Source organism: Pongo pygmaeus, chromosome 6 (genome assembly GCF_028885625.2).
Source record: "Pongo pygmaeus isolate AG05252 chromosome 6, NHGRI_mPonPyg2-v2.0_pri, whole genome shotgun sequence".
Classification (NCBI taxonomy): Eukaryota; Metazoa; Chordata; class Mammalia; order Primates; family Hominidae; genus Pongo; species Pongo pygmaeus.
Window position 1 is genome coordinate 96,054,420 of NC_072379.2, and position 12,764 is coordinate 96,067,183.

The following is a 12,764-nucleotide window of genomic DNA, read 5'->3' on the forward strand; positions in this document are numbered from 1 at the left end:
TCTCACTTTCTGCAAGTGCAAATTGAACAAATTGGAGTAAACTCACCATTTCAGTTACATTGATTGTGTCAATAATGGTTGGAAGAGTGCTATATTTAAACTTACTATTCTTTGTAAATATGATTAGTCATTTAGAACAAATAAATCATTTTTTAATATAGCTACTAATAAGAAAAAAATTTCACAGTCAAGGAAGAGTTTCATTGTATATAGTTTTTGACATATCCTAATTGGCCAAATTATCTTAGTTGGCTAATAAACCTGACTCTCAGTAAAGTTCTTCATAATTTCCACAGTTTCTCAGAAAAGCAAAATTGACTGGGGAACATAAGTCATATGAATTAGGCATTTACTCAGGAATCATATGTTTAAACATGTTCAAGTACGGGGACTTCTTCAGCATGAAATTACCGTCCAATTCATCAGCATTTATTTTTTTCGTTAGGTCTAAGGTGTGCATGCATGTAAAGCTTTGTAAAGCATTTTAATTAAAGTAAGTATCGATTTAATTAGAATTTAAATTAATTGCATTTAAAAACCAATACAATTAGATGAAGAAGTTATTTCTGATTATTGCAAAATGATAAAGGCTGTGAAAATCATACAAGACTGTTGAATCTGCGCTTGAATTACTTCACATCATTACAATAAATTTAAAGAAAACAGCTTTCTATGGAGTTATTTTAATTATAGCTGCCCTTTTAATTATTTTAACATGGACTGAGTAAAATTATGCTATTACTTAAAAACCCAAGAAAAACAGCTGTCTTATATAGACCAAGAGAATATGGCATTGAACGAAAATATAAGGAGGAAATAATTGAAAGCACAATTTTCATTAGTGGCACATAAATTTTCTGTTAGGAAAAAAATTATAACCTCTGGACACCTACTAAAACATATTAAGTTAGCACCCAGAAAAACTGTATGTGTAAATTTATTTCTGAAATAACACGTAAAAAGAGATTTGACCATCATTGATTTCCTTTCTGTACTGCTGTGTTGTTTTCCATGTTAAAGCAATATATTATGAGGGCTTAAAAATGATATCTCTCATTTGAACATTGAAGTACGTAAGTGAAATTGTGTATCTATTGCTTTTTGTGATTTTTTAAAGGTCTCATTATTTTTAGAGCATATTTAATATTTTGATTTAATATCTCTTTTCTTTTTTTTTTTTTTTTAGCTTCACCATGGGTTGATAATAGTAGAACTCCAAATAAGATTGACCTTTATGATGTGCGCAGAAGACCATGGTAAGAATTTTTAGCTAGCCCTGAAAAGATAAAATATGCAAGAAGATATATATTTGCTAAAAAGTCAGAATTTTTTATTATTAGGATGAGTATTAACTACTTATTGAAAGTGATCTGATTTTTAAAAATAAGTAAATATAGGTAAAGGTAAATGAAAATGATGAGTTCAAGTGGGTAATGCTAATTAATATAGGTGAACCCATTAATCACATTCATTTCGAATGGACTACTTTAAGTTTTATATTTAATCTCAGTCCTCCACCTCTTAGCTGGTACGGATTTCTATGGCAGGGATCCAGTTTGCTTGGAGTAGAGCTCCAACAGAGAGATGAGATAGAGTAGGAGATAATTTGCCTCTGGCAGTGAACTAATGAGAACTGGCCCCAAGGTAAAAGCTGCCTCTAGTTATATTCATGTAGCTTAGGTTTTATTTTTTTTCCAAAATGAAGATTTATTTGTTCCTCACTACTGAAGCAACTTGTTCTCCTAACATAAAACTGGACAAATACCAATAATTTGTAATTGGACTTACTGGAAAACTATTTTTGGGTTTTCTAAAACTATTAATTGTATTTATTTGCTTTTTAAAAATGTATTTAATGTATGAATTTTAAGAAATGAGTTCACATATACAGTATAAGTGCTTTGTATCCCACACTTTTCATATCAATAACTTTTGAGTACACATTCATGAGAAAAGACACATACCATCATTTGAATGAAGACTATATGGCAACTTCTTTACGAAATCCCCTATTATTGGATGTTTAGGTTATTTCTAACTTTTTTCTAGGGTTCAGACAAATTGCAAGACCATAATGTTTGATTCCAAAGACTTGTATTTAGAGGCTTTTAGATGCCTTTTTAAATATCCCAGTAGCAATTTATGTCAACACCAACCATGTTTAATAGTGACAATTATTACTAATTTACATATTCTTCCTGTGGAGCCATGGGGCTGTTGAGTGGAGCTAAAAACTAATATATCGTCTTGTTTTAATTCAGGAATTGGTTGTTTTGGAGGAGACATAGAAGCTGGGTGCCAATCAGTAGAGGCAGACATGTCCTGTCTTATCTTCCCATTGAGTGGCATACCTGGACCAGCATTAAGATACTAGGCATCAGCCAGGTTTGCTGTCCATGAAAATTCACCTGCAACTCTGCCACTTTACCTTCTTATCAAGCAAGGGTGCAGGTTACAAACTCCAACTGCTTCCTCAACACATAGAACTAATTGTGCTGTATGTTGTCTGAAAACTAACTGGAAAGTTAACTGGCAGCCTCCTGAGAAGTTACATTTACAGTGATGGCTTCAGAAATAAGTAAAAAATTGAGGTCAGGTGCAGCCCTTCCTGTCGGAGAAGTCAGGCCCCATTCCAGTCGGTGGCCAGGCAACGTGAGTGAGCTTTTGGGTCAGTCATACACAATCAAGATGATCTCTCTCCACAACCACTGAACCATCTGCGTAAATCTCTTCTAGAGTCTCTTTAAAATGCAGAGATTCTGATTCCACGGGATTGAATTTGGAAATTAATATTCTGAACTGATTTCCCCAGGTGATTCTTAAACACTGTAAAGTTTGAGAGCCATTGAAATTCTTGGTAATAACATCACACGTTGCTTAATTTTAATCTCTTTATTGGCCAGTTATATTTCTTTTTTGTTGATATTGCTTTTTGATGTTCCTAAGCAACTTACCTATTTTTTGTGCTTATTTTTTACATTTAAAAATATGACAATCTATTTTTCATTAAAGTGACTTTTAAACCTGCGGTAAACAATTGGAGTTTAGATAATTGTTTTTCCAGGAAAAATGTTCTCAAAGTTAAAATATGTTTCTTCATCTTCTGTTATAAATATCAAAAAATGTTAAATATTATGCTTCTGACATCTCCATTGTTATGCTGGATATTGCTTTTATCAAACTGACATTGAAGAATATGAATAGAAAACCATCGTCTACTTAGATAGAAGTGGGTCTTTGCTTGGGGAAAAAAACCTTGTCTCAGAGATCAGTAAATATCAATTCAACAAATATCAGTGTTCGATATTTTGGAAGAGAAAAGCATTTATTACAATATTTGTTTCAGGTACATCCAAGGAGCTGCATCTCCTAAAGACATGCTTATTCTGGTGGATGTGTGAGTAGTTAAATACTACATATTTATATATTGAGAATATGGGAGGATTTGTAGATAACAGTAGTATGTTGGGACTAAGAAAGGTTTGATAGGTTAAAAAGGAAACGAAAAATTATGATGACTTTTATATTCAGGCAATGAAGCCATATCAAGACAATAACAAAACAAATTATTTAATTAAAAATGAAGATAATCTATATGGGTATTCATATATTAATATTACATATCATATAATGTTGAATATGAAATATATTAAATAAGTTAATATTGGAACTTGTTCAGACATGGTAGCTTCACACCTGTAGTTCCAGCTACTTGGGAGGCTAAGGTGGGAGGATTGCTTGAGCCCAGGAGATCAAGGTTGCAGTGAACCATGTTCCTGCCACTGTATTCCAGCCTGGGTGAAGAGACGATGTCTCAGAAAAGGAAAAAAAAAAAAAAAAAAAAAAATCTGGGACTTTCAAAAGTGAAATGGTGATATACAAAAAATAATTCCTTGAGTTTTTATATTGGTCTGTTTATTTGTTATAGTGCTTCAATTCAAGATATATGTGTATGTTTGCATGTGTACACGTTTTCTAATAAGGTTGAAGCTGTAGAAATTGAAAAGATTATATCCTGCTATGGAGATTTACTTTTTTAAAGAGCAATAATCAAGGAATTAAAATAAACATGAAGTGTAAAATGCTTAGGTTACCCATGTTTTTCCCCAAGAGAAGAAATGCTTATGTTTTTCCCTGAGGAAAAAAAAAAAAAAAAAAATCTTTGTCTCATTGGAAGAAACAAAATCTAGTAATTTGGGGACAGCTGAATCCCACAGGGAAGTATTAACATTTGAATTTTCCCCATTTTAAGCTCAAGTAAACCAATTTAATTTAGTTGTCCAAACCCTTATAACCCAGTCTGAGAAAGAGAAGATAACTGAATTCAACAAATGTAATTTAAATGTTAATTCTTACTTTATTTCTTAAGATGCATTTAAGCCTCATGTTACTTTAATTAGATTATGGATCTTATATGCTAATCCTTGATCTTCTTCTTAAGTATAAATCAATATATTAATGCAATATATTATAATCCTGTTGGATGTATAATAATATCCAGAAATAATGTCATTTCAAAATCTATAGAAGCCAAATTTATATCCCAAACTTGAAAATGTATATGAAATTGAAATACCATTTTCAAAAATTCTTTCAACAGAAATGTATTGAGGTCTTCCTACACACAGTGTAGTAACATAGAAACAAAGATGATTAAGACATAGTTCCTGAGACCAGATGTGGTTACTCACGCCTGTGATCCCATCACTTGGGTGGCTAAGGCAGGTGGATGGCTTAAGCCCAGGAGTTTGAGACCAGCCTGAGCAACAAAGCAATATCTCATTTCTACAACAAATACAAAAGAAAAACCAGCTGGGCATGGTGGCACACACCTGTAATTCCAGCTACATTTTGGAGGCTGAGGTGGGAGGATGCCTGAGGCCAGGAGATGGGGGCTACAGTGAGTTGTGTTCATACCCTGCACTCCAGCCTGGGCAACAGAGCAAGAGCTTGTCTTAAAAAAAAAAAAAAAAAAAAAAAAAAAAAGGAGATATGCCTAATGTAAATGACAAGTTACTGGGTGCAACAAACCAACATGGTACATGTATACGTATGTAACAAACCTGCACGTTGTGCACATGTACCCTAAAACTTAAAGTATATTAAAAAAAAAAAGACATAGTACATGATCTCAAAGATAATTCAAATGTATTAGGTAAACTAGACCTTAACAAATAACAAAAATAATTGTAGAAATTAATAGATATAAAGTATGACATAGCACTAAAGGAATACATAAGAGATAGCAACTTGATTTAATGTATCAGGAAAGCATTAAGGAGATAAAATTGGGATTGAATCCTCATGGCTCATATTTTCAAAGGCAAGCATGGGAGGGGCGAGGAAAGAGAGTGGAATTTCAGGTGGAAGAATTGCCAGAAGTGAAGCTGCACAGGTAAGTCTGGGGACATTTATGGAGGAGGTAGAGGATTGAAAATGCCTTTGCAAAATTATGACAGTGAGACAAATCTGACATGGTTGACTCTATCTTGTTTCTAGCTTCACAGGCTGATTGGCTGCTCATTCCTGGGTGTGGGCCAAGATAACTTTGGGAGAAATTTAGTTTATAGTTTAAATGATAATAGCCCTTCCCTGAAACGAAACTGCCCTTATAAAACTAATGAAAGGCTACCAAATTAGAGGATAAGAGAAACTTGAATTCTACTGAGATGTAGATGTAGTTAAATGATTACTAGCCATTATTCTGGAGGTCACAAGATTTGCAACTTCCCCTATCATTCCTGTAAATAATATCACTATTCTAGAACGTCAGATGGGGCTTTTGAGATATCTTTTCAGGCTTTTGCATTTCTAGCAGATGGTCCCACGGGGACCTGTGCCTCGACCAATCCTGTGCCCCCACCCAAAAGTGGGCTCAGCACAAGAGGGCCATTTTCCACACCCCAGTGATTTCATCTTCCACCAATGAGCAGCACTCATATCCTAGCCCCCTGCCCACCAAACTGTTTTTGAAAAATCCCTAATCTCCCTCCGAGCCTTTGATGAGATTGATTTGAGTAATAACACCATCTCCTGTGTGGCATGGCTGGCCCGGCATCAGTTAAACTCTTTCTTTCCTGCAATGCCATGGTCTTTGTTAGTGCAGCAGGCAGGAAGAAACTGTTGGGTGGTTACAGGAAGGAGAGAGAGAAAATGCCAAAATGAAAGGATTGGAATACAGGGCTGTTGAGATTTCTGGCTATTTAGTCGGTATCTATGAGCTGTTAAAAATATTAGGTCAGGATGTGTTTCTAGAACTTTCACTTGTTAGCATGTGAAGGAGACTAATTGCTGGGTTGACTGGCTATTACTGTAGCTCAGCATCTTTGTAAAATGAAGACTGAGCCAGAGAGGAGTGAGGATGGAGAGGAGACCATAGCCTTGGAACACTGTGAAGTGGAATGAATAAGGGAGTTTGCCTGAATGCACAGGAAGGTTGAGAGGGAAGAACAAATTGGATGACTGAGACATAGACTCTTTGGTACCAAGAACATAAATAGGAACGAAAAATATGTTTGGAAGTAGTTTGTCATTTTGGACATTCAGTCGTAGTGATTCAGCAGGCAGCTTGAAGGATAAAACCAGGAAAGTGTTGGGAGCTAGAGATGTGGAAGTGGGGGTTAGTCGCCTAGAATTGAGCCAGCCCTGCACATAGGTGAAGTCACCAAGTATTGTAGAATTTGTAGAGGAAAGAAAAATGAAGAATAAATTCTAGAGGATATTTACTTTAGGACTCAGAACAAGGCATTTTCTTGCAAATCTGTTATCATAATTGTTATGTGGATTTATAATTATTGTTTTAATCAAGTCAAACAATGGGCTCCCTGGAGCAATGACTATGTCTATTAATCTCTCTACTCCTCTCTTCTAACTTGGCTAACAGAACTGAATGAGTGACTATACCATCAGTATCCATATTTTTTTTAAATTGTCACTTAACATGTAATTTTGATAATTTCAGTTAGAAATGTACACATACTGATATTGGGAGGAAAGAAAGGCATGATTTCTTATAATTCCCACTTCTCTCAAAAAATGTGACTTTTTAAACCGATTTTCAAGGGCAAAATTATTATTTAAATAATATATAAAAGATCTAGGGTCAGTGCATACATTATCTTTCCTTATGATGTTCTTGATTAAATAAATGATGAGTAACATGTATGGACCCATTTGTCTATTTCTAGGAGTGGAAGTGTTAGTGGATTGACACTTAAACTGATCCGAACATCTGTCTCCGAAATGTTAGAAACCCTCTCAGATGATGATTTCGTGAATGTAGCTTCAGTAAGTATAAGATGACTGCATTTTCCTGAATTAAATTTGCAGTTTCTATCTTCTCCTGACTTTAGGTACTTTATACTTTTATCTTATAGAGGCTGAGACATTTTTGATATATTGCAAGACTATCTTACTGACCTGTCCTATCTTAGTGACTGGTCTTCTTATAATTCTTTTTTTTAAGGTTTTATATATATATAAAAAATACTTTAAGTTTTAGGGTACATGTGCACAACGTGCAGGTTTATTACATATGTATACATGTGCCATGTTGATGTGCTGCACCCATTAACTCGTCATTTAGCATTAGGTATATCTCCTAATGCTATCCCTCTCCCCTCCCCCCACCCCACAACAGTCCCTGGTGTGTGATGTTCCCCTTCCTGTGTCCATGTGTTCTCATTGTTCAGTTCCCACCTATGAGTGAGAACATGCGGTGTTTGATTTTTTGTCTTTGCGATAGTTTGCTGAGAATGATGGTTTCCAGCTTCATCCATGTCCCTACAAGGGACATGAACTCATCATTTTTTATGGCTGCATAGTATTCCATGGTGTATATGTGCCACATTTTCTTAATCCAGTCTATCATTGTTGGACATCTGGGTTGGTTCCAAGTCTTTGCTCTTGTGAATAGTGTCGCGTGGATCTTATAATTCTATGCTAGGATCCTTTTTGAGTTTCTAAGAATTTACCCCTGGTTAAAGTAATTGAAGTAATGACTATAAATAAAAAGCATTCCACATATCCTTCTTCACTCAGAGGAGCTTAAATAAGTAATATGAGCCCTTTTACTCACGGATACCATTGAAACTCCTAGAAAATATCAACTTGGCAGTGTGATTATATGGCAGTTTTCTATTCCTTATCATCCTCATTTCATCTTGGACACATATCTATAATGTATTATGTTTTTATAGTATGTTTTTCTTGTTAACATAAAAACCAATAGATATTTGAATGTGCTCTTATTAAAGTCTTCTCAGAACCATCATAGACCCTCCTACTCATAGCTAGAAAGTACTGAACTATGAAGCAAATGAAATAAGACAAACAAATGTTACCATGTCTCATTTTAATTCATAGAATTTAGGCAAAATGTTTCGTGGCCATTTTCTGGAAGATATATTTACACTTGAGGTAGATATATTCATAGAGATGTGAAGAGGAGGAATTTGTGGTAAGGTTATTTTGTATTGAAAAATGTATCTGTCTCTGAAATGACTTGGGAGGAAGAAGTTAAAGCAGCTGGTCTGAAATTGATTTACTCACCAAGGGAGATGAGAGAGAAGAAGGCAGGAGACTTTGTTTAATCCCTTCTCACCTGAAGCTCCAGGTAACTAGATTATTGATATTTACTAGGAGGAAGAGAATTTATCCCTGAAATGTTTTTAGTGGTATATCGCGGCCTAAGAGAAGGTATAGTAAAACAGGATACCTATAAGGCAAGATTCCTGGCAAAACTCTCTCACAGGTGATATAATTCTCTGGGGAATAAACTGGAAGTATTTTATAGTTTACAAGGAGCCCTGTGAAACTTTTTGTGATTTCCCTTCATGTGGGCAAGAAGAATGTGTTCAGCACAGGAAGGAGGAGCTGGGAAGCCCTCCTCCGTGTGAGGCCTCTATCTACTTCATCTGAACCTTCAGAAGTCCTTTAGCTTGTCTGTATTCTCAACATTGTTTATTAAAACTTGATACTGCATAAGATCTCTGATTCATGTAAGTCTGATTTTACAATCTATCTGAACCTGTATGCCAGCTCACTACATATTTCAACAGAATGCAAACAAGTAGAATGTAATACTTGATCTCCCAAATAAGATCATCAGGAAAGATACTTATTTGGCTTTATTTGTATATAAACATATAGTTCATAACAAACCATTGAGATAGTTCTTTAAAAATACCATCTATGGCATAGCAAAAGAGAAAGTCTTAAATCCAGTGCAGATTTGACATATCTAGGTGAAATTTATATAAAACTAGTAGATATTCAGTGTGGTGAATGTCTTATTCTGATTTCTTCGAGAAGCTGAACCTCACTTGTAGATTCAGATATAAATAGTGTATTTGGGAGGTGATCACAGGAAACACTACTACTTAAAGAAGTCAGGCAGTGGATGGAAGGAAACAATGATAGAATCTTACTTTAATTTAAAGGAACTTAATTCTCTGAGGAATTCTGGAAGCCATACGTAATATTCACTTCAGAGTTAACCTGCCCCAAATCCAAAGGAGCTGAGGTTTTAGGTAGCAGCCTTTGCTATGTGTGGGAAAAACAGACTGGCCACAAGAGGGAGTACTGAAACAAAAAGTTGTAGGTGCTGGTAGTTAGAAGCCTGGCCCAGGATCCAGTCTATCCAGTCAATGATTCTTAAAGCTGGAGACTGGTCACAATATTTAAACAAAGAAACATGGAACATCAGGATGGTGGGCTTCTAGAGTTAGAACCAAGGACATAATTCATATTCATCTTTTCTTTCCTCTAATACCTTTCCTAATTTCCCTGCAGCCTTGGCCAACTCCTGTGCTGGTGGCTTGCCTGATAGGATGAACCAGACTCTTACCCCGGGGGCCTATGAATCCTTGGTTTCTGTGCCCATTCAAATGGTGGTTTCTGCAGTTGTCCATTCACAGTTATCTCCAACCACAGACATGCTTGAACGAATCCCAAGTTCCCTCTTACTATTATGTAGCAGCAACACCCATGATATTCCTCTTGTCAACTGGAACCCTGCCAGTAGCATCACTTATGTTTTTTTTTTTTTTCTTGTGGGTCTACTGGCATGAGAACTGAAGTATATTCAGATAGTAGCTATAGACTTAGGTTTAGTTAAATTCTTTCCGGGACCCTGATAGGAGCACTGCATTACCCGCCCCTTTCCCCTAACACATACACACTTGGAAAGCAGAACATTTATTTCAGTGGAGCCTGAAGTTTCAATGACAAGAAGTACACCTTTCCCAAGTGGATCACTTTTAATTATAGTAAGAAGGGACTTTCCTACTTTACCCCCTTGGTTTTCATATTCATACATTCTGCCTTTCAGGGGCAAAGCCAGGGGGTGGAGGAGAAAATTGATATGTAGCATTTGCCAATTTTCATGATGCAAATATTCCTACTATGACAAATTTTAAGCTACCAATGTGAGGTTAACTGGCTTTTAAGTTTCATGAAAATTTCAACCATTTTTAAAAAATTATTATTAGCAGTTACAAGCTGGCCTCAGCACATAGCACCATTGTTCAAAATACATATCGCATCTTGAAGACAACATCCCAGATCAGATTGTCATCTGTAAGCTGGAGCCTTAGTTGTACCTTTAGAGGAGACTGTCCCAGTGTTATCAGGCTGGCAGCCTCTAGTGATGCAACATATGGTAGACCCTGTGAGCCCTGTGGTCATGTGCTTATTATTGGACTCCCTTTACTATAACATGGGTTGCTTAGTTTGAGATGTTACTCAGTATCCCACGATAAATCAGGCAGTGTTTGTGAACCTGAAGATTAGTGATACTTGATGACACCTCATCTGTGAACAAGAAAGGAGAACCCATAACTGGAATTTGTATCCATAACAGGAAAAACAAATTTGACCCCTTCTCCAAGGGGGTAAAATGCAATATAATAATTTTTTACATCGAGTTGCTGGTTGCTTTCTTTGAGAAGTGGTACTATAATGAGGACTCAGCATCACACTATTCCCATGGGTTGGTTAGTTACCAGTGGCAGTAGTTGCATCAAACTGGATGAGCTTTTAGGCCCATGTATATCCTCTCTCTCTACTATCCAGCTCCTCCATTCACGGGCCTATTTTGCAAGCAATATAGTTGTCACATACAGAGCTGGATGATCTCCAGTGGACAGATCATCTTATCTACCCAATTGTTTAGTGCTTTTTCTGTGACGAATGTTCTCTAGCAAACATTGTTGCAAAACAAAGACATCTTTATGCTTCATGCCTACTTCCATAAGTCCATCCTCATGTTGCTTCTCCAAAACTATGTATGAGGAACATCTTCTAATCTTGATCCTTTTAGGACTTTGGACAACCAGCCATGCCATTTATAACTGTATAGGTGTCCATGAGTTTTCTAATTGTAGGTGACTTATTTTCCACAACATATTGATGGCCAGTTGTGTTTTGCCTCAATATCCCTAAACATCCATTCCCTGGCATATTATCTCAGCATCTTCTGGTTTATATTAGGCAGATCCTGCAACTGTTTTGTTAAATATCCTTTTTTTTGTTTGTTTTCCTGGAGTAGAGACTGTACTTTTCAAGGTGGGCCGTGTTGATACTTGGCCTTTTTTTTTTTTTTTTTTTTAAACTTTTGAGTAGGTTTATTGTCATGTAACCTTTTGGGATTCTTTCCTTTTCTTTTTTTTTATTATATATATATTTTTATCATACTTTAAGTTCTAGGGTACATGGGCACAACGTGCAGGTTTGTTACATATGTATACATGTGCCATGTTGGTGTGCTGCACCCATTAACTTGTCATTTAGCATTAGGTATATCTCCTAATGCTATCCCTCCCCTCTCCCCCCACCCCACAACTGGCCCTGGTGTGTGATGTTCCCCTTCCTGTGTCCATGTGTTCTCATTGTTCATTTCCCACCTATGAGTGAGAACATGCAGTGGTTGGTTTTTTGTCCTTGCAATAGTTTGCTGAGAATGATGGTTTCCAGCTTCATTGATGTCCCTACAAAGGACATGAACTCATCATTTTTTATGGCTGCATAGTATTCCATGGTGTATATGTGCCACATTTTCTTAATCCAGTCTATCATTGTTTGACATTTTGGTTGGTTCCAAGTCTTTGCTGTTGTGAGTAGTGCCGCAGTAAACATACGTGTGCATGTGTCTTTATAGCAGCATGATTTATATTCCTTTGGGTATTTACCCAGTAATGGGATGGCTGGGTCAAATGGCACTTGGCCTTTTTGTTGTCTAAAGCCATTATATGAGATAGGATCAGATCATGAGGAAAGTATGCATCATCTTTTGTGGTCTCTAGGAAGTTAGAGAGCTACTGCCCTCTAACTAAGGGTCACAGGTTACTTTTGCCTGTCCAGAGGGCATAGGGGAATCCAGAATTTTATATTCTGAAGTCCACTTAGATGTCCTCATCATAGTACAAAGGGTGCCTCTCCTTGCCTATTGATGTTCTGACTTTTGCATAGAAAGCTGCCAAGGTTGTGAATGGAGCATACTTTATAATTCTGAGATTCTCAAAAGAAAATTCTGAGCCAAATTTCTAGCACATGCTGACCTTCCCAAAATGGGAAATGAGAATCTTTTAATTAGTTGCCACACAGGTTTTCTGGCTTTCTTACTTTGTCCTTAGTTGATAGTTGGCTGACATAAGGCTATAATTTTCTTCAGTGAAATTCAACAACCAGCCAACTCATAGTTTTATGATTACTGTTGTCCCCATATCTCTCAAAGGCTAGGTGCATCCCCATTAAACAGTATTTTA

The 12,764-nt window shown here is 36.2% G+C and overlaps 1 protein-coding gene across 4 annotated transcripts in view; it reads left to right on the forward strand.

Annotated features, from left to right (window-relative positions):
- CACNA2D1 (calcium voltage-gated channel auxiliary subunit alpha2delta 1) overlaps positions 1 to 12,764 on the forward strand; it is a 498,341-nt gene that overhangs the window by 376,958 nt on the left and 108,619 nt on the right. For all 4 annotated transcript variants that reach the window (XM_054495187.2, XM_054495190.2, XM_054495188.2 and 1 more), the window contains exons 8-10: positions 1,187 to 1,256; positions 3,347 to 3,397; positions 7,188 to 7,287. In XM_054495187.2, the coding sequence (XP_054351162.1) occupies positions 1,187 to 1,256; positions 3,347 to 3,397; positions 7,188 to 7,287 (221 nt within the window). The remainder of the gene's footprint in view (positions 1 to 1,186; positions 1,257 to 3,346; positions 3,398 to 7,187; positions 7,288 to 12,764) is intronic.